Genomic DNA, 20666 nt, shown 5'->3' with positions numbered 1-20666 from the left:
CAAGGCGCCACCCAAAAACTTAATAAATTCAGTAAAGTTGCAGGATACAAAATTAACATATAGAAATCAGTTATATTTCCATACACTATCTGAAAAAGAAATAGAACAATCCCATTTACAATACCATAAAAAAGTAAAATACTTAGAAATAAATTTTACGAAGGAGGTAAAATCTGTACACTGAAAACTACAAAACACCGATGAAAGGGATTAAAGAGGAGACAAATATCCCATGTTCACGGACTAGAAAAATCAGTATTGTCATAATGTCCATAGTACTGAGAGTAATCTATAAATTTTAATTACTTTCAAAATTCCAATAACAATTTCCCTAGAAACAGGAAAAACAATCCTCAAATTTATATGGAACACAGAAGACCCCAAATAACTAAAGCAATCCTGAGACAGAACAAAGCTAGATATTGTACTTCCTGATTTCAAATACCATTACAAAGCTATAGTAATCAACAGTATGGTATTAGCCTAAAAAACACACAAAGCCCAATGGAACATAATCAAGAACAGAGAAATAAATCCTCACATACACAGTCAAATAATGTTTCAAAGGGAGCCAATAATCAATGGGAAAGTACAGTCTCTTCAAAAAATGGTGCTGAGAAAACTAACATACAGGAAAAAAACTAACATACAGGAAAAAAAATGAAGTTGGACCCCTATCTTATACCACTCAAAAAATTAACCTGAAATGAATTAAAGACTTTAGCATAAGACCTGAAACCATAAAGTTCCTAAAAGAAAACATGAGTAAAAGCACCCTGACACTGGTTTTGGTGACAGTTTTTTGGACATGACACCAAAAGCAACAAAGGCAAAAATAAAGGAGACTGAATCAAACTAAAACATTTTAGCATAGCAAAAGAAATAATCAAAATGAACAGATAATCTGCACAACAGGAGAAAATATATGCAAACCATTATATCTGAAAAGAAATTACTATCCAAAATATAAAAAACTCATACAATTGAGTAACAGTAACAAAAACCAACCATCTGATCTTAAAATGGGCAGAGCTGCCTCTGTCTTCACATGGACTTCTCCTTGTGTGTCTGTGTTTCCTTCTCTTTTGTCTCTTAGAAGGATGCTTGTTATTGGATTTAAGTTCACTCAGATAATCCAGGATGATTTTAAGATTCTTAATTACATCTGCAAAGACTCTTCTTTCATAGTCAGAGGTTCTGGGGTTTTAGGGCATGGGTGTATCGTTTTGGGGACTACCATTCAATTCCCTACACTCCCTCACTTCCTTCCCTGAACTCAGATCCTGGATCTTGACAAAGACTCTCTTTGACCCAAATTTGCTCAGGCTCCTGTGAGCAATTTTCTCAGCGAGTCCTCAAATTTGGGCTTTTCTGGGTCCTTCCCTGTAGAATCTAGTTTCAGCAAGAAACCAGTTAAGTCAGGGGAACCAGAATCTCCCCTACCCCTGATATTTCCTCTTAATAATTTTCCACCCACTGTCCCCACCCCAACCCTGCTCCTTGGCTGCAAATACTCATCCTGCATTCAGAATTGAGCCCACTTCTATACTGTGGTCTCTTTTCCTCTATTGTAATAGTTGTTTTAAAAAAATAAAATTTATCTTCATCCCTTTAAAAAATAAGTAAATAAAACGGACACAGAAATTAAACAGATGTCTTTTCCAAAGACAATACACAAATGGCCAGCAGTTACATGAAATGGTGCTAAATATCACTAGTCATCAGGGAAATGCAAATTATAACCACAGTGATATATCGCCTCACACCTCAGAGACTGGCTATTTTCAAGAAGACAAGAGATAACAAGTACTGGCAAGTATTTGGAGAAAAGAGGATGCTTGTGCACTGTTGGTGGGAATATAAATTGGTATAGCCTCTATCTATCCATCTATCTATCTAGCCGTCCATGTCATCACAGAGACTGGAAACGACTTAGCCACTGAACAACAACAACTAACCTCTACAGAAAACAGTATAGCAGTTCCTCAAAAAATTAAAAACAGAACTATTATGATCCAGCAATTCTAGTTCTGGCTCTATCCAAAGGAAAGGAAATCAGGAAAAAGAGATATCTTCAGTCCAATTTTTATTGCAAAATTGTTCACACTAGCTAAGGTATGGAAACTATATATGTGCACATCTATGGATGAATGGATAAAGATTTGCCATATGTGTGTACAAAAATATGTGTGTGTGTAAAATACATGTATGTAAAAAATATATATACACACACACACAAAATGAGAACACCTCATTTCTCAGCCATGAGAAACAAGGAAATCTCACCTTTTAAGACAAACATGGATGGACCTTGAGGGCATTCTAATAAGTGAAGTAAATCAGAGACAGACAGCTACTGTATGGTATCACTTATACATGGAATCTACAAAAGCTGACCACAAAGAGCTGAGAATGGTGGTTGCTAGGGACTGGGGGAAAAGGGGAGATGTTGGTCAAATTGCACAAACTTCCAATTATATAATGAAAAACATCAGGGGATCTAACCTATAGCATAGTGATTATAGGTAACAATACTGTACTATATACTTTAAAGTTGCTAAAAGAATAAATCTTAAATGTTCTCACTACAAAAAAGGAAATGGCAATAATGTGAGGGGATGGAGATGTTAATAAATCCTACTGTGGGAATCACTTTGCAATATACAAGTGTAACAAATCATCATGTTGTATACCTTAAAGTTACACAATACTTTATTTCAATCATTGGGTTAGCCAAAAAGTTCATTTGGGTTTATATATCCCCACAAAACTGGAAAAAATTAGTAGAATTAATTCCTGAAGAAGTTTAGTCATTGGACTTTAAATCATCTATTTTAAATATGCTTAAAGAGCTAAGCCAAATCCTATACAAAGAACCAAAGGAAACCATGAGAATGATGTCTCATCAAATAAAGACCACCAATTAGAAGTTGTTTTAAAAAAAGGAAGTAAACAGAAATTCTGTAGCTAAAGCACAGTAACAAATGAAAAATTCACTGAAGTGGTTCAACAGCAGATTTAAGCAGGGAGAATGAATAAATGAACTTAAAAATATATAATGTTAGATGGTAATATGTGCTACAGAGAAAAATGAAGCAAACTGTAATAGAGAATATGGAAGGTGTTCTGATTTTAAAACAGGATGGTAGGAAGACTTCACTGAGATGGTGGTTTTTAAGACTTAAAAGAAGATGAGGGAGCAAGACATAGAGACAATTGGGGACATAGCTGCACAGAGGCCTTGGAGCAAGAATGTGCCTGGCACTGTCTAGGAAAGCAAGGGTGCCAGGTATCTGAAATGGATTGAGTACTGGGGAAAGACATGTGAAAGGTGGTCATATGTTTGATTTTGTACACATTACAATTGATATCCAGTAGAGATGTTTAGAAGGCAGTAAATATACAAGTTTGAGGTTCAAAGAAATCACGTACTTTTGGGGAGTTGATGGTCCTTAAAACCATGAAACTGGGTAGGATCACATAGGCAGAATATAGATGGATAAGAGACAGAATCTGGGGTGAAGCACTAAGCCACTCCAACACTTGGAGGCAGCAAAAGAGAGGGCACCAATGGAGGACCATGAGAGTGGCTTGGAAACTAAGACTGTTGTCCAATCTTTAAAAATCTTAACACTGTGGGAAAATATTCACCATAGGCTACATATTGGGAAAAGCAGCACATGAAACACAATGTTACTTTTTTTATCTACATGGTGAGAGCTGAGGATTACTGTTATTTTCTTCTTTATAATTTTCTTTTGAGTTCTTAATTTTCAACACTGAATATGTATTATTAGTTTGATGCAAATGTAATTGCGGTTTCTACATTGCTAAAATCTGCTGTTTTGATCTCAGAATACATTCTAAAATAAATGTTATGTTATACATCATTTTAATGTGCTTTTCTAGCTTTATACTTTTTTTGCTAATGATTTATTTCCTACTGTTTATTTTATATTTATTTTGGACTACGGAAATGATTTTAGACAAAAAGCATATTTGAGTGATTTTCTTATTTGCGTTCAAAATGAGTTGTAAGGCAGCAGAAACAACTCTCAACATTGACAATGCATTTGGCCCAGGAACTGCTAGGGAACGTACAGTGTAGTGGTGGTTCAAGAAGTTCTGCAAAGAGGACAAGAGCCTTGAAGATTAGGATTGCAGTGGACAGCCACTGGAAGTTGACAACAACCGACTGAGAGCAATCATTGAAACTGATCCTCTTACAACTACATGAGAAGCTGACAAAGAAATCACTGACCATTCGATGGTCATTCAGCATTTGAAGCAAAGTGGAGAGGTGACAAAACTCACTAAGTGGGTGCCTCATGAGCTGACCAAAAATTAAAAAAAAAAAACAAAAAACCACGCATTGTTTTTTGGATGAAAAAAACACACATTTTTTGGATGTTTATGCCACAGGAATAAACAAACTTATTTCTTGTTGGCAAAAATATGTTGATTGTAATAGTTCCCATTTTGATTAACAAAGATGTGTTTGAGACTAGTTATAATGATTTAAAATTCACGGTCTCAAACAACAATTACTTTTGCACAATCTCATTGGAAAAGACCCTGATGCTGGGAAAGATTGAGGGCAGGAGGAGAAGGGGACGACAGAGGATGAGATGGTTGGATGGCATCAACGACTCAATGGACATGGGTTTGGGTGACTCGGGGAGTTGGTGATGGACAGGGAGGCCTGGCGTGCTACGGTTCATGGGGTCGCAAAGAGTCGGACACAACTGAGCGACTGAACTGAACTGAATACTTTTGTAAAAATTCTGACAAATTTATTTGAAAATAAATATTGGAAGGTGGAAAAAAAATCAATAAGCTTGAAGATAGGTCAATTGAGATTATCCAGTCTGAAGAGCAGACAGAAAAAAGTAAATGAAGGTTAAGCGTTCTGTGGGACTTCATCAAGTATACCAACATAAACAAAATGGGAGTCCAAGGAGAAGAGAGAAAGGCAAAGAGATTATTTAAAGAAATAATAGCCAAAACATCTCAAATTTGACAATAGACATGAATCTACAAACCCAAGAAGCTCAATGAATTTCAATAGGATAAAAATACACAGATTCACAAAAAGACATAATCAAAATTTCAAAGACCAAGACAGAATAATCTTGAAGGCAGCAAGCAAGATGTGATTTGTGATATACAAGGGATCCTCACAGCTGATTTCTCATCAGAAACCACAGGGGCCAGAATGAAGTGGGAAAACACATTCAAAGTGCTGAAAGAAAGTAACTGCTAATTAGAATTCTATATCTTACACAATTAATATTTCCTCAAATAAAAGCTGACAGATTGTTGCTAGTAGACCTGCCTATAAGAAATGCTAAAAGAGCAGATATGAAAGGATATGCCATAGTAACCTGACTCCATATGAAGAAATTAAGAACACCACTAAATTAATTTCACAGGTAAGTATAAAATACATGATTATTTTTGGTTTGTAATTCCTTTTTGTTATGTGTGTTTTATAACTATAAAAAAGTAAATTCTACATCTATGTTGACAGACACATAATATATAAAGATATAATCTGTAACAACATAAAGTGAGAGGAAAGTACTATATAGAAGGAAACTTTTTGTCTACTCTCAAAACTAAGTTGGTACTAATTTGAACAATTCATTAATGAAGATGTTAGTTGTAATACACAGGGAATACATAAATAACTAGACAAAAGATAAGACAAAGAAATATAAGACTTGAACATTAAATCAACTAGACCTAACAGATACACACACACACACACACATATATATATATGGAACAATCTGCCTAACAAAGAGCAGAATATACATTCTTCTGAAGTACAAATAATTAATAGTCTCTCACACAGACCATAGGTTAGGCCACAATACAAACTAATAACTTAAAAAAAAAATAAAATCATACAAAGTATCATATCCAGTGACAATGGAAAGAAATTAGAAATCTGTAACAGAAGGAAATCTGGAAAATTCACAAACACATGGAAACTAAACAATATACTCTTAAGAAACAATGGGTAAAAGAAGAAATCAAAAGGGAAACTAGAATATTCCTTGAGATTAATGAAAATGAAAACATTTCATATCAAAACTCATGGACTATACCTTATGTGATAAAGCAGTATACAGAGGGAAATTTACAGTTGTTCATTGCCACCATTTATTGATAAGAAAGAAAAATTTCAAATCAGTATCCTAACAGTCCAGCAAACTAAACCCAAAGCAAACAGAAAGAAGGAAATAGTAAAACTGGAGCAGAGATAAATGAAACAAAATGGAAAAACAGAATCAGTTAAAGCAAATTTGGACTTTGTTCTTGCTCTCTCATGCTTATTCTTCATTTTCCCAACATTTGATCACTTCATGTCTGTGTCTCATTTTGTAATTCTTGCAATATTTCAAACTTTTTCATCATTACATTTGTTATGATGATCTATGACCAGTGATAGTTGCTATTACAACTGTCAAGAGTTTTGGGGTGCCATCAATCACACCCCTGCAAGATGGCAAATTTAATGGAAAAAATGTGTGTTCTGACTGGCACCTCTCTCCCTCTCCTCAGGCTTCTCTATTCCCTGAAACACAACAATATCGTAATTAGGCCAATTAGAAAACCTACAATGGCCTCTAAGTATTCAAGTAAAAGGAACAGTTCCATGTCTCACTTTATATCAAAAGCCAGAAATGGTTAAGCTTAGTAATTCTTACACATTATATCTATTTCTGGAAACTTTCCACTATTGTTACTACACAACTTTAACTCCTTTTCAGTTCACTTCAGTTGCTCAGTCGTGTCCGACTCTTTGCGACCCCATGAATCGCAGGACGCCAGGCCTCCCTGTCCATCACCAACTCCCGGAGTTCACTCAGACTCACTTCCATCGAGTCAGTGATGCCATCCAGCCATCTCATCCTCTGTCGTCCCCTTCTTCTCCTGCCCCCAATCCCTCCCAGCATCAGAGCCTTTTCCAATGAGTCAATTCTTTGCATGAGGTGGCCAAAGTACTGGAGTTTCAGCTTTAGCATCATTCCTTCCAAAGAAATCCCAGGTCTGATATTCAGAATCGACTGGTTGGATCTCCTTGCATTCCAAGGGACTCTCAAGAGTCTTCTCCAACACCACAGTTCAAAAGCATCAATTCTTCGGTGCTCAGCTTTCTTCACAGTCCAACTCTCACATCCATACATGACCACTGGAAAAACCATAGCCTTGACTAGACGGATCTTTGCTGGCAAAGAATGTCTCTGCTTTTCAATATGCTATCTAGGTTGGTCATAACTTTCCTTCCAAGGAGTAAGCATCTTTTAATTTCATGGCTGCAATCACCATCTGCAGTGATTTTGGAGCCCAAAAAAATAAAGTCTGACACTGTTTCCACTGTTTCCCCATCAATTTCCCATGAAGTGATGGGACCAGATGCTACGATCTTAAGTTTTCTGAATGTTGAGCTTTAAGCCAACTTTTTCACTCTCCACTTTCACTCTCATCAAGAGGCTTTTTAGTTCCTCTTCACTTTCTGCCATAAGGGTGGTGTCACCTGCATATCTAAGGTTATTGATATTTCTCCTGGCAATCTTGATTCCAGCTTGTGCTTCTTCCAGCCCAGCGTTTCTCATGATGTACTCTGCATATAAGTTAAATAAGCAGGGTGACAACATACAGCCTTGATGTACTCCTTTTTGGAACCAGTCTGTTGTTCCATGCCCAGTTCTAACTGTTGCTTCCTGACCTGCATACAGGTTTCTCAAGATGCAGGTCAGGTGGTCTGGTATTCCCACCTCTTTGAGAATTTTCCACAGTTTATTGTGATCCACACAGTCAATGCTTTGGCATAGTCAATAAAGCAGAAATAGATGTTTTTCTGGAACTCTCTTGCTTTTTCGATGATGCAGCGGATGTTGGCAATTTGATCTCTGGTTCCTCTGCCTTTTCTAAAACCAGCTTGAACATCTGGAACTTCATGGTTCACGAACTGCTGAAGCCTGGCTTGGAGAATTTTGAGCATTACTTTACTAGCGTGTGAGATGAGTGCAATTGTGAGGTAGTTTGAGCATTCTTTGGCATTGCCTTTCTTTGGGATTGGAATGAAAACTGACCTTTTCCAGTCCTGTGGCCACTGCTGAGTTTTCCAAATTTGCTGGCATATTGAGTGCAGCACTTTCACAGCATCATCTTTCAGGATTTGAAATAGCTCACCTGGAATTCCATCACCTCCCCTAGCTTTGTTTGTAGTGATGCTTTCTAAGGCCCATTTGACTTCATATTCCAGGATGTCTGGCTCTAGGTGAGTGATCACACCGTCATAATTATCTTGGTCGTGAAGATCTTTTTTTACAGTTCTTCTGTGTATTCCTGCCACCTCTTCTTAATATTTTCTGCTTCTGTTAGGTCCATACCATTTCTGTCCTTTATCGAGCCCATTTTTGCATGAAATGTTCCCTTGGTATCTCTAATTTTCTTGAAGAGATCTCTAGTCTTTCCCATTCTATTGTTTTCCTCTATTTCTTTGCATTGATCGCTGAGGAAGGCTTTCTTATCTCTTCTTCCTATTCTTTGGAACTCTGCATTCAGATGCTTGTATCTTTCCTTTTCTCCTTTGCTTTTCACTTCTCTTCTTTTCACAGCTATTTGTTAGCCCTCCTCAGACAGCCATTTTGCTTTTTTGCATTTCTTTTCCATGGCGATGGTCTTGATCCCTGTCTCCTCTACAATGTCACAAACCTCCATCCATAGTTCATCAGGCACTCTATCTATCAGATCTAGGCCCTTAAATCTATTTCTCACTTCTACTGTATAATCATAAGAGATTTGATTTAGGTGATACTTGAATGGTCTAGTGGTTTTCCCTACTTTCCTCAATTTCAGTCTGAATTTGGGAATAAGGAGTTCATGGTCTGAGCCACAGTCAGCTCCTGGTCTTGTTTTTGTTGACTGTATAGAGCTTCTCCATCTTTGGCTGCAAAGAATATAATCAGTCTGATTTCAGTACTGACCATCTGGTGATGTCCATGTGTAGAGTCTTCTCTTATGCTGTTGGAAGAGGGTGTTTGCTATGACCAGTGCGTTCTCTTGGCAAAACTCTGTTAGCCTTTGCCCTGCCTCATTCCGTACTCCAAGGCCAAATTTGCCTGTTACTCCAGGTGTTTCTTGACTTCCTACTTTTGCATTCCAGTCCCCTATAATGAAAAGGACATCTTTTTTGGGTGTTAGTTCTAAAAGATCTTGTAGGTCTTCACAGAACCATTCAACTTCAGCTTCTTCAGCATACTGGTTGGGGCATAGACTTGGATTACTGTGATAGTGAATGGTCTGCCTTGGAAACGAACAGAGATCATTCTGTCGTTTTTGAGATTGCATCCATGTACTGCATTTCGGACTCTTTTGTTGACCATGATGGCCACTCCATTTCTTCTGAGGGATTCCTGCCCGCAGTAGTACATATAATGGTCATCTGAGTTAAATTCACCCATTCCAGTCGATTTAGTTCGCTGATTCCTAGAATGTCGACGTTTACTCTTGCCATCTCCCGTTTGACCACTTCCAATTTGCCTTGATTCATGGACCTGACATTCCAGGTTCCTATGCAATACTGCTCTTTACAGCATCGGACCTTGCTTCTATCACCAGTCACATCCACTACTGGGTATTGTTTTTGCTTTGGCTCCATCCCTTCATTCTCTCTGGAGTTATTTCTCCACTGATCTCCAGTAGCATATTGGGCCCCTACTGACCTGGGGAGTTCCTCTTTCAGTATCCTATCATTTTGCCTTTTCATACTGTTAATGGGGTTCTCAAGGCAAGAATACTGAAGTGGTTTGCCATTCCCTTCTCCAGTGGACCACATTCTGTCAGCTAATTCCTTCTAGCTTTATAAAAAAAGGCTAATACCCAATAGGAAAAGTACTTCCTCATTCCATTTTCAATATTTTCTTCATGATTCCCCAGACTTCCATTGAAAAAATAAGAATTTGCTGAAAACTGTGAGGATAAGGGATATATAGACACTTGATGGTACTCAGGGGTGACAGGTAAGTCAAACCAACGATCTGAATTTGCAAGACAGAATAAGCTTGAAAGGCTATGCTGCTGCTACTGCTGCTAAGTCGCATCAGTCGTATCCGACTCTGTGCAATCCCCCAGACGGCAGCCCATCAGGCTCCCCCGTCCCTGGGATTCTCCAGGCAAGAACACTGGAGCAGGTTGCCATTTCCTTCTCCAATGCATGAAAGTGAAAAGTGAAAATGAAGTTGCTCAGTCATATCTGATTCCTAGCGACCCCACGGACTGCAGCCTACCAGGCTCCTCCGTCCATGGGATCCTCCAGGTAAGAGCTATACATCTTCAGAATTACTTTCCTTCTGTTTCTTCTGTTGTCACAACTACCTGTTTTAGAATAGTTCTACTATTACTGTCACCCACAAATCTTCCTATATTTTGTGATCTAATAAGACTCAAGCACCAACAATAAGAAAGTTGTAGTAAGCTGGGATCCTTAAAAGACCATGTCAAGCCAAACTTGATTCATTAAAGTCTGTGATGTTGTGACATTTCTGAGATGTTATCATTATTAAATATAAAGAAACATTTCTCACAAAATTATGTAAAGTTAATATGGGAAAACACTGGATGCTAGTACATTAAGTAAATAAAGCAGGATATAAAGTTACATATATGCATTCAGATATGTAAAGAAATATGCCTGAAGACTAAGAAAATGTACCAAAATGATGAGCAGATACATACGTCATTATAAATTTTCTTCTGTATATTTCCAAAATGTTAAAATACTGAGCACATAATTTTATTATGAAAAAAATACATGCCACCAACAAGATAAATCTATGGAATGTTTAAGATTCCAGGGTACTTATCAGTACTACTCACAATAACTAGTTCTTTGTCCTTTTAATTATGCATATATATCACTTTCTCAACTACTATGTGAGCTTTTGTTTTTTTAAAAAGAACACGCTTTACACTAGATCCAGCACAGGATTCGTCATATACTTCTTGAATGTTATCAAGTGGAAGATGTGGATGTGGATTCAAGGAGCCAGGTTCAGGTTGACACCCAGGTTTGGGATAAAAACCATAATCAACACTGGAAAGAGCAGATACCACATCTCACACTTTATCAGAGGCTAAAAGTTCATAGGCCTTTCCTAAAAGTAACGTAACTTCTGAATCTCACTGTCCTCACCTACCAGAGTCTCCATGTGATCCTGGCAATTAAGAACACATAGCATATTTGATACTACCTCACTAGATAGGATTTGCTAAAGAATGGGTATGTATTCAGACATCAGGGGAAAAGGTCTTGATGCCTTTGGGATGGAACTATAAGAATCTGGTAAGATTCCGTAACTTTGCCCAATAGGATAGACTAGATCAATGTTTTCAAAGAATAATCCTTGGACCAGTAGCCTCACCTGGAAATTTGTTAGCAATGCACATTACCAGGCCCTAACCTATTCTTTAATAAATCAATTCTTTCTCATGCATGGCCAAGTCTAAGAACCAGTGTCCCAGACCATCACAAAAACCAAACCAACCGGCTTTTAACAGATTCAAGACTTCTTGGAGTACTTCTGCTACATTTTTAGTTCAGTAATATCTGTGCATATTAACAACTGGCTCACATCAACTGAGTTAACTGAGTCACTAAAAAACTTCAATGAGAAATGGTTAAAAAAATCTCGTATTTGCAAATCCAAAATATGCTCCAATTTTAAGGGATGCTACATCTAGATGAATAACTGATTTTTTTTATAGTTTCCTATATATCCTAGAATTTTTATAATATGTGTTATATTTATAATCATGCAAAAATGATTTTTAAGTAACCACACAATTAAAATTAGCCTAAAACTCGAGTTTTATGACTTGTGAGGTAACTATTTATATTCTGCTTTTATTAATAAAAAGTTAGCCCTATCAATTTTCTTAGAAGAAACCTTTCTAGCAATGGTTCTCTCTCTCAAATCTTAGTTATGTATTATCAATTTGTCTCTAGGAATAGTAGACAACAGTTTGACTAAGCTGAACTTTTAACATGAGCGTTTTTTTGGCTTCAATAACAATTACTACCACCACATCATAGCACTAAGAACCCTACATTTTATTTTATTCTGAAAATACTCTTAAGGTAGATATAACTAAATTCTCAGATGAAAAAACTGCTATCAGAACTAATAAGGTACATAGTCCAGGACTCAAAATCCAGATTTTTGCAGCCAGTATGTCCTTCCAGGTAAAATCTGATTCTAAACTTTCTTTCAGAAGAGAAGTGGCATTTTTGAATAAAGAGAGATTCTCATTTTGAACAGAGATCCATGAAATTCCTCAAAATTACTTCATTAAATTGAGAATACTTCCTAGGATTTTGGGGGGAACTTAGCTTCTAAATGGTCCCCAATAGTCCCACTCAATTAGGCCAGTAAAGTTAACTTAGGGCTTCCTATTCATTTTGACACTGCAAGAAACACCTGTGAAAAGGAATAATAGGGTCCAAATTTTGTGCTCTTTTAACTCTTCATCCATGACTCACCTCTGCCAAATGCTGCAGCCGGGTTAGCAGTGGGGTTCTCTTGTCAGATCCAAGGCGTGTGATATAATTTGATCTTTTGCTAAACACATACAGAAGGTTGAGGACTGCCAGCACCACTTGCATATCAGAAGAAGCCAATAAAGTTGTCAAGTGCTACAGGGGACAAAAAGGTGACTTTGAAAACTTGAAATGCCAACAGAGTAATAGATTTATCAATAATTACAAAGCTATCAAGAAGTTTAACAATATAAAAAGATTTGTAAATATTTGAGCACCTACAATATGCAATCTACGGAGAAGGCGATGGCACCCCACTCCAATACTCTTGCCTGGAAAATCCCATGGACGGAGAAGCCTGGTAGGCTGCAGTCCATGGGGTCGCTAAGAGTCAGACACGACTCAGTGACTTCACTTTCACTTTTCACTTTCATGCATTGGAGAAGGAAATGGCAACCCACTCCAGTGTTCTTGCCCGGAGAATCCCAGGGACGGTGGAGCCTGGTGGGCTGCTGTCTATGGGGTCGCACAGAGTCGGACATGACTGAAGCGACTTAGCAGTAGCAGCAACATGCAATCTTATGCTCAAGAAGCTTACAATCTGGCAGCATGAAAGTCCAATTTAAGTTTAAAAAATGTAAACAGTAGTTCAAAATTACATAGGCATCTCCACAGCAAGAAACCAATGACAAGAGACAAATGTGGTATTTTAATACAGCAGAACTCAAAACATTAACTCTCCAACTAGACTAAAAGTAGAGTAAGATAATTTTTGCTCCTTTTGTATCCTTTACAACAAATATAAAATTGGAATTAGATAAAATACAGGGTTCTTTATATAGAAACTAAAAATAACAACAGTCGGTGGTACTTAAAACTGTTACAGTATATTTAACAATAACCCGAGTAAGTATTTTTGCTTTTTAATATAATAAAAATTCACCAATATACTGAAACATTTGGTTAGTGTTAAAATCAGTATGTAATTTAGCTGGAAATGAACCAAAGTATTTCTGACTGCTGATTATCCAGAAAGCTATGGATTTCCTTTTGTAACTTATTTATTTTATCTTCAACAGATTGCTCAGGTGCTATCTTTAGTTCAGTTCATTTCTCTTCTTACACCATTTACTTTCTACCTGTTTGTTCTGATTCTGGTTCTTTAACGAAGACAGAAAAGTAACACAACAAACAACAGGGCACTAAATCAACAGTGATAAAAACTCTGAAGGTAGGCTAAAAGAACAGAACTGCTTCTTATACTGATTCCTGACGAATTCAAAAGTTCACTACTTCCGATGCCCACTATACTCTTCTAAGAATACATAGCATGCTTTTAACATACATTTTGGGGAGAGGGGAGAAGAGACTGAAAAGCAGCACACTAAAACTTAGAAGAGCACCAAGTCCAGTCATGTGTCAAGGTAATCAAATTATGTCATATTAAAGTAATCTGGGGCTGCTCTGATAACTTGGGACAAAAATCAATTCCTGAAAATTCCCAAGAATACTTCAATACATGTATTACAGTCTTATTAATTTCTTTAATCTTAAAAGATGAGGTGAATGTGACAGTAAAGAACCTTCTCATCAACACTGTGAAGGGTTTCTTTAGCCAAGAAACATCTTACCATTGTCTTTGATGTTGAAAACCCCAGAACTTTATAAAGAAAAGGAAAGAATCATCAGAAAGAAATAACAATTTCACTATTATGGACATGAAGAATTCTAGTAAAGAACAGACCATATAGGCTTAAACCTCTCCTACCTCTATGGAACTATACAGATGCCGGGAAAAGCTGTACTCAATGAGTAAGGCTGTGAAGTTTAACACAGCCAAAAGAAGCATTTTCAGTTGTTCTTTTTCCGGCCTATCACACACGAGCATCCATGACATATTCTCCACTGTCTGTCCAGCGTCTGCCAGAATCCCATCGAAGCGGTCCAACAGATCCACCCAGTGATATAACTCACACTGGAGAAGGGAAGAGAAAGAATAATATATAAGAATAAGGTAAAAGTACTGTGTGGGTACTTTGCAGCTGAGCTTTGCTACAATAGATTGCTGAGCATGATACGTAGACAAGTTCACCTCCCACCTTTGCTTCTCTTCAATCCCCCACTAATACAGAAACCAATGAGAAAAATCATACTCTGAGCCACATGGACCTGAGTTCATTGTTTTATCCATCAAAACATACATGTTCTAACACCAGGAGACACCACAAAATCTCTATAGCTAGGTCTTCAGAGAGATAATTCTGGGTATACTCTGAGGTCTAAAACCACAAGGACTTTCTCTGCTAAAATCCATTTTATCTGAAGTGCTTCTTTTTAGAGTTATCGAAAGAAGAGTCTTCTAAACTAAAAGTAAAAATCCTGAGACTATCTCAAACTCACATTGTCAGTTAAAGTCAAGGAATTTTGTGGTTGAGATTTATCATCACCTGTATAAGCAATCTTCACCCTCAGTGAGCAAAATTTTCCCTTTACATTTCTTTCAAAATTTCCTTGGTAACCATTCACAGGCTAAAATTACCAGTCTAGAGATGTTCAAGACATACACACACACACACTAGATGCTTATTAAGCAACTGCTTAATGAGGTCACCTCATTGTGGTTTCTCTTTTGGGAGCATGGGTTTACATACCTTTCCAATGTTCCATGTTTTGATCTGCTGCAGTTCCAAAAGAAGTTGCTCATCATTACAAACTTTGAGTTTGTCTATTAAGGCTCTGCAGTCTGCAGGCTGAGAAAAACAAACAGATATTCACAAAAGGGTGTTTTGGGGTATGAGGGAGACACATTGACAAAAAAGAGGGGAAAAAAAACACCCTTATGTCAACACACACAACAATTTAACTTTTGATAGAACCACTTATATATGGCAAAACCAATACAATATTATAAAGTTAAAAAATAAAAAAAAAGAAAAAAGAAAAGAAAAAAAAAATGGAAAATTTCCAGACAATCATTTGAGATTAACATGGAAATCTTATAATAATACAAGCCATCAGTGTTATTTTTTTAAACCTGGATGAACTTGTAGACAAACTACCTGGAAGGGTACAAACAACAGAAATAAAGCAAACAAGCTAAATATCAATAAAAACGAAAGGAAGGAGTCTGTATCATGGTCTGAAAGTTAACCAAAATGACTAGAAATGAGAAACACTGAGGAGTCATAGTGAATTCACAAAGGTGAAGATTAGCATTGACTATATTTTTCACAATATTAAGCCATCCCATTATAGGAGACAAGACCTTTTGAACTGAATAAAACTAGGACTCCATTCTTACTTGTGGTTCCCATTTCCATATATTCCTGCTCTCTTTTTACTGATAAAAGGGCCTGTCAGGTACCTTGTCAGGTAACAAGGTGTGGATTCAGAGTTCATAGTAAGTTTTCAAAAGCGGGATGGTAGGGGGCAGGGGGAGACAGGGAAGGGATAGGGACTGGGACAGAGAAGCTTCTATTAATGGAAGGCAACTGGCAGTGATCATGCTTGCTATTTAACTCTGTAAAACAGTATGGTATATTGTGAATGGGCCTAGATTTGGAGCCAAACAAATCTGGGTTCAGTTTTTAGCTTGATGTTTACTAAGCTGTTTGATCATAGGCAAATCCAACCTCTTAGCCAGTTTTCTCATCAGGAAAAAAGACCTTTTAAGAACTACCTTGGAAATGTGAAGCTCAAGTGTTTGCACATACATAAAGCACTTATCTCACATAACAGGAGCGTAAATATTGAGAGACAGCATACTGTTACAAAGAACATCAGGCAGTTCAGTTGCTCTGCCGTGTCCAATTCTTTGCGACCCCATGGACTGAAGCACAACAAGTTTCCCTGTCCTTCAACAACTCCAGGAGCTTGATCAAATTCATGTCCATAGAGTCGGTGATGCCATTCAACCATCTCATCCTCTGTTGTCCCCTTCTCCTCCTGCCTTTAATCTTTCCCAGCATCAGGGTCTTTTCCAATGAGTCAGTTCTTTGCATTAGGTGACCAAAGTATTGGAGTTGCAGTTCCAATGAATATTCAGGACTGATTTCCTTTAGGATTGACTGGTTTGATCTCCTTGCAGTTCAAGGGACTCTCAAGAGTCTTCTACAACACCACAGTTCAGAAGCATCAATTTTTCAGCGCTCAGCTTTCTTTATAGATCTCTTGACTTCTCACTTTTGCATTCCAATCCCCTATAATGAAAAGGACATCTTTTGGGGGTGTTAATTCTAGAAGGTCTTGTAGGTCATCATAGAACCACTCAACTTCAGCTTCTTCAGCATTAGTGGTTGGGGCATAGACTTGGATTACTGTGATATTGAATGGTTTGCCTTGGAAACGAACGGAGATCATTCTGTCATCTTTCAGATTGCACCTAAGTACTGCATTTCAGACTCTCTTGTTGACTTTGAGGGCTACTCCATTTCTTCTAAGCCGTAGATATAATGGTCATCTGAATTAAATTCACCCAATCCAGTCCATTTTAGTTCACTGATTCCTACAATATCAATATTCCCTCTTGCCATCTCCTGTTTGACCACTTCCAATTTACCTTGATTCATGGACCTAACATTCCAGATTCCTATGCTATACTGTTCTTTATAGCATCGGACTTTACTTCCATCACCAGTCACACCAACAATTGGGCATTGTTTTTGCTTTGGCGCTGTCTCTTCATTCTTTCTGGAGTTATTTCTCCACTCTTCTCCAGTAGCATACTGGGCACCTACCAACTTGGGGAGTTCATCTTTCAGTGTCATTTCCTTTTGTTTTTCATGGGGTTCTCACTGCAAGAATACTGAAGTGGTTTGCCATTCCCTTCTCCAGTGGACCACGTTTTATCAGAACTCTCCACCATGACCTGTCCATCTTGTGTGGCCATGGGCTTTAGAATTAAGGTAGTTGGTAAGCCACATCTCTGACTCTCTGTATCCTCTTTCACAAAATAAACCAACACAACCTATTTATCTAGCAATGTTGTGAGATTTAAACTAGGGGCGTTTTCAGCAGCCAAAACTGAACATGGAACAATAGGGGCTCAAGGGCAAATTTTTTTTTAAAGCTAAGTCTGATATCTTTCCTCTCTCTAAAGTGAGCATTAAGAACTATCCCAAATTTCTGTGAAAATTTAAGGCATTAAAAATTCTTGGCACAAAATCCTTCCACAAACCAGACATGCACCTTTTCTTTAAGTCATACAGGTTGAGGGGGAGGTAAGAAGCAGTAGAAACAGGTAACATAGGAGTGTGAACTACTTGCTCATGCAGTTCACTTGTGCCTTTTGGATCTACTTGAGCCTACTATCAATACCACTTCAATTTCTAATGGCCAAACTCTACCCCCTAGGTCTTAAGCTGTTATTCTCCTACTGGGGCTTGCCAGAGGCACTAGACACCTGGATCTACTAGACCATAATGTCCATGGAGTAGGGCAGTTTACATCATAACTTGAACCTTTTGCAGTCTTTTCTAGATCCAAACATTACTGTCACCCTGGAAGTTATCCAGTATATGGATCAAAATAGCATGCGTAAACATGACATATGCTGCCTCCAAAATCTAAAGAGTCATTGCATACACTGTTCCTCTACCTTCATGGTGTGTGGTACAAGGTGTGGAAATATGTCTCTCACTTGAGAAGGAAATCTTGACATTTCCCAGACTTCTGGTAGGCACTCAACCTTCAAAGGGCACTCTCTGGCACATGTATGTCTAAGGCATCTTAAGTGCTTGTGTTTTCTGGCCACAAGCCCCAGTTAGCATCAGTTCAGTTCAGTCCCTTAGTTGTGTTCGACTCTCTGTAACCCCATGGACTGCAGCATGCCAGGCTTCCCTGTTCATTACAAACTTCTGGAGCTTACTCAAACTCATAGTCATAGAGTCGGTGTTGTCATCCAACCATATCATCCTCCTCTGTCATCCCCTTCTCCTCCTGCCTTCAATCTTTCCCAGCATCAGAATCTTTATTCTAATGAGTCAGCCCTTCGCATCAGGTGGCCAAAGTATTGGAGCTTCAGCTTCAGCCCTTCCAATGAATATTCAGGACTGATTTCCTTTAGGATTGACTGGGTTGATCTCCTTGCAGTCCAAGGGACTCTCAAGAGCCTTCTCCAACACCACAGTTCAAAAGTATCAATTCTTCAGCACTCAGTTTGTTTTTTATGGTCCAACTCTCACATCCATACATGACTACTGGAAAAACCACAGCTTTGACTAGAAGGACCTGTCTGCAAAGTAATGTTTCTGCATTTTTAATATGCTGTCTAAGTTTGTCATAGTTTTTTTTCCAAGGAGTAAGTGTCTTTTAATTTCATGGCTGCAGTCACCATCTGGAGTGATTTTAGAGCCCAAGAAAATAAAGTCTCTCAATGTTTCCATTGTTTCCCCATCTATTTGCAATGAAGTGATGGGACTGGATGCCATGATCTTCATTTTTGGAATGTTGAGTTTTAAGCCAGCTTTTTCACTCTCCTCTATCACCTTCATCACAGGTTCTTTAGCTCCTCTTCACTTTCTGCCATAAGGGTGATGTCATCTGCATACGTGAGGTTATTGATATTTCTCCCGGCAATCTTGATTCCAAGCTTGTGTTTCATTCAGCCTGGAATTTCACATGATGTACTCTGCATATAAGTTAAATAAGCAGGGTGACAATATACAGCCTTGATGCAGTCCTTTCCCGATTTGGAACCAGTTGGTTGTTCCATCTCTGGCTCTAACTGGTGCTTCTTAGCCTGCATACAGATTTCTCAGGAGGCAGGTAAGGTGGTCTGGTATTCCTATCTCTTTAAGAATTTTCCACAGTTTGTTGTGATCCACACAGTCCAAGGCTCTGGCATAGTCAATAAAGCAGTAGTTGTTTTTCTGGAATTCATTGCTTTTTATATGATCCAATGGATATTGGCAATTTGATCTCTGGCTCCTCTGCCTTCTTTACTTCCAGCTTGAACATCTGGATGTTCTTGGTTCACGTATTGTTGAAGCCTAGCTTGGAGAATTTTGAGTATTACTTTGCTAGTGTGTGAAATGAATGCAATTGTGTGGTAGTTTGAACATTCCTTGGCATTGCCTTTCTTTGGGATTGGAATGAAAACTGCCCTTTTCCAGTCCTGTGGCCACTGCTGAGTTTTCCAAATTTGCTGGCATATTGAGTGTAACACTTTTTTAGGACAGCATCATCTTTTAGGATTTGAATTTATTATGCCAGTTAGCATAATAGCATCAATTTAACATACCAGAACAATGCTATTTTATCAGGAGTATCAAGATCCCTATGGGCCTTGGAGTTTACTAAATGCACCAGGGACAAAAGTAAATCTTTACCATCTTGTCCCTGCTACATAAATGTAAACAGACTGAGATTTTCCTTACTTATGGTAATGCCAAAGAAAGCACGTCAGTTCAATGGCTGCATATCAACTGCCACAGTATATACTGAGTTGCTCCAATAAAGATGTCAAATCTAGGGGAAAAAAATCCTTCACACAGCTACTGATACATAAAGTGATCAATAAGTGTGCAGCCACTATAGAGAACAGTATGGGGGTTCCTCAAAAAATTAAAAACAGAACTACCATACGATCCAGCAATTCCAATTCTGGGTATTCATCTAGAGAGTGAAAACATTAACTTGAAAGGATATATGAACACCCATGTTTACTGCAACATGAACAGCCAAGATATGGAAACACCCTAAGTTGATAGAGAATGGATAAAGAAGATGTGGTACCTATATACAATGAAATACTATTCAGCCATATAAAGAAAGAAATCATGTCATTTGTAACAATATGCATCAACCTTGAGAGCACTGAAATACGTCAGAGAAAGACAAAATACCATCAGCTTACTTATATATATGGAATTTAAAAAACAAAAAGCAAACAGCAAAAGAAACCCAAGCTCACAGATATAGAAAATAGACTGGTGGAAGAAATGTGTAGAGGGCCAAATAAATAATGGCAAATAAACACATGTTTTCCTTAAAAATAATATCTAGTATTGATCACAGTACGGGAAATTGGGCTTGCTGCCTGAAGAAAATAGGCATTTTCAGGCCTTAAAAATGTACATAGTCAATAATCTAAAAATTCCATTTCCAGTTTATC

The 20666-nt window shown here is 37.8% G+C and overlaps 1 protein-coding gene across 25 annotated transcripts in view; it reads right to left on the bottom strand.

Moving 5' to 3' along the window:
- The window catches only part of HUWE1 (HECT, UBA and WWE domain containing E3 ubiquitin protein ligase 1), a 157410-nt gene that overhangs the window by 97597 nt on the left and 39147 nt on the right, over nt 1-20666 (bottom strand). For all 25 annotated transcript variants that reach the window (XM_025276922.2, XM_025276919.2, XM_025276925.2 and 22 more), the window contains 3 exons: nt 15205-15303; nt 14322-14528; nt 12557-12709 (listed from right to left, as the gene is read on the bottom strand). In XM_025276922.2, coding sequence (XP_025132707.1) covers nt 12557-12709; nt 14322-14528; nt 15205-15303 — 459 coding nt within the window. The remainder of the gene's footprint in view (nt 1-12556; nt 12710-14321; nt 14529-15204; nt 15304-20666) is intronic.

The sequence above is a fragment of the Bubalus bubalis genome, chromosome X, assembly GCF_019923935.1.
Source record: "Bubalus bubalis isolate 160015118507 breed Murrah chromosome X, NDDB_SH_1, whole genome shotgun sequence".
Taxonomy (NCBI): Eukaryota; Metazoa; Chordata; class Mammalia; order Artiodactyla; family Bovidae; genus Bubalus; species Bubalus bubalis.
Note: the sequence above shows the minus strand (reverse complement) of the source record. Positions and strands in the feature narration are given on the sequence as shown.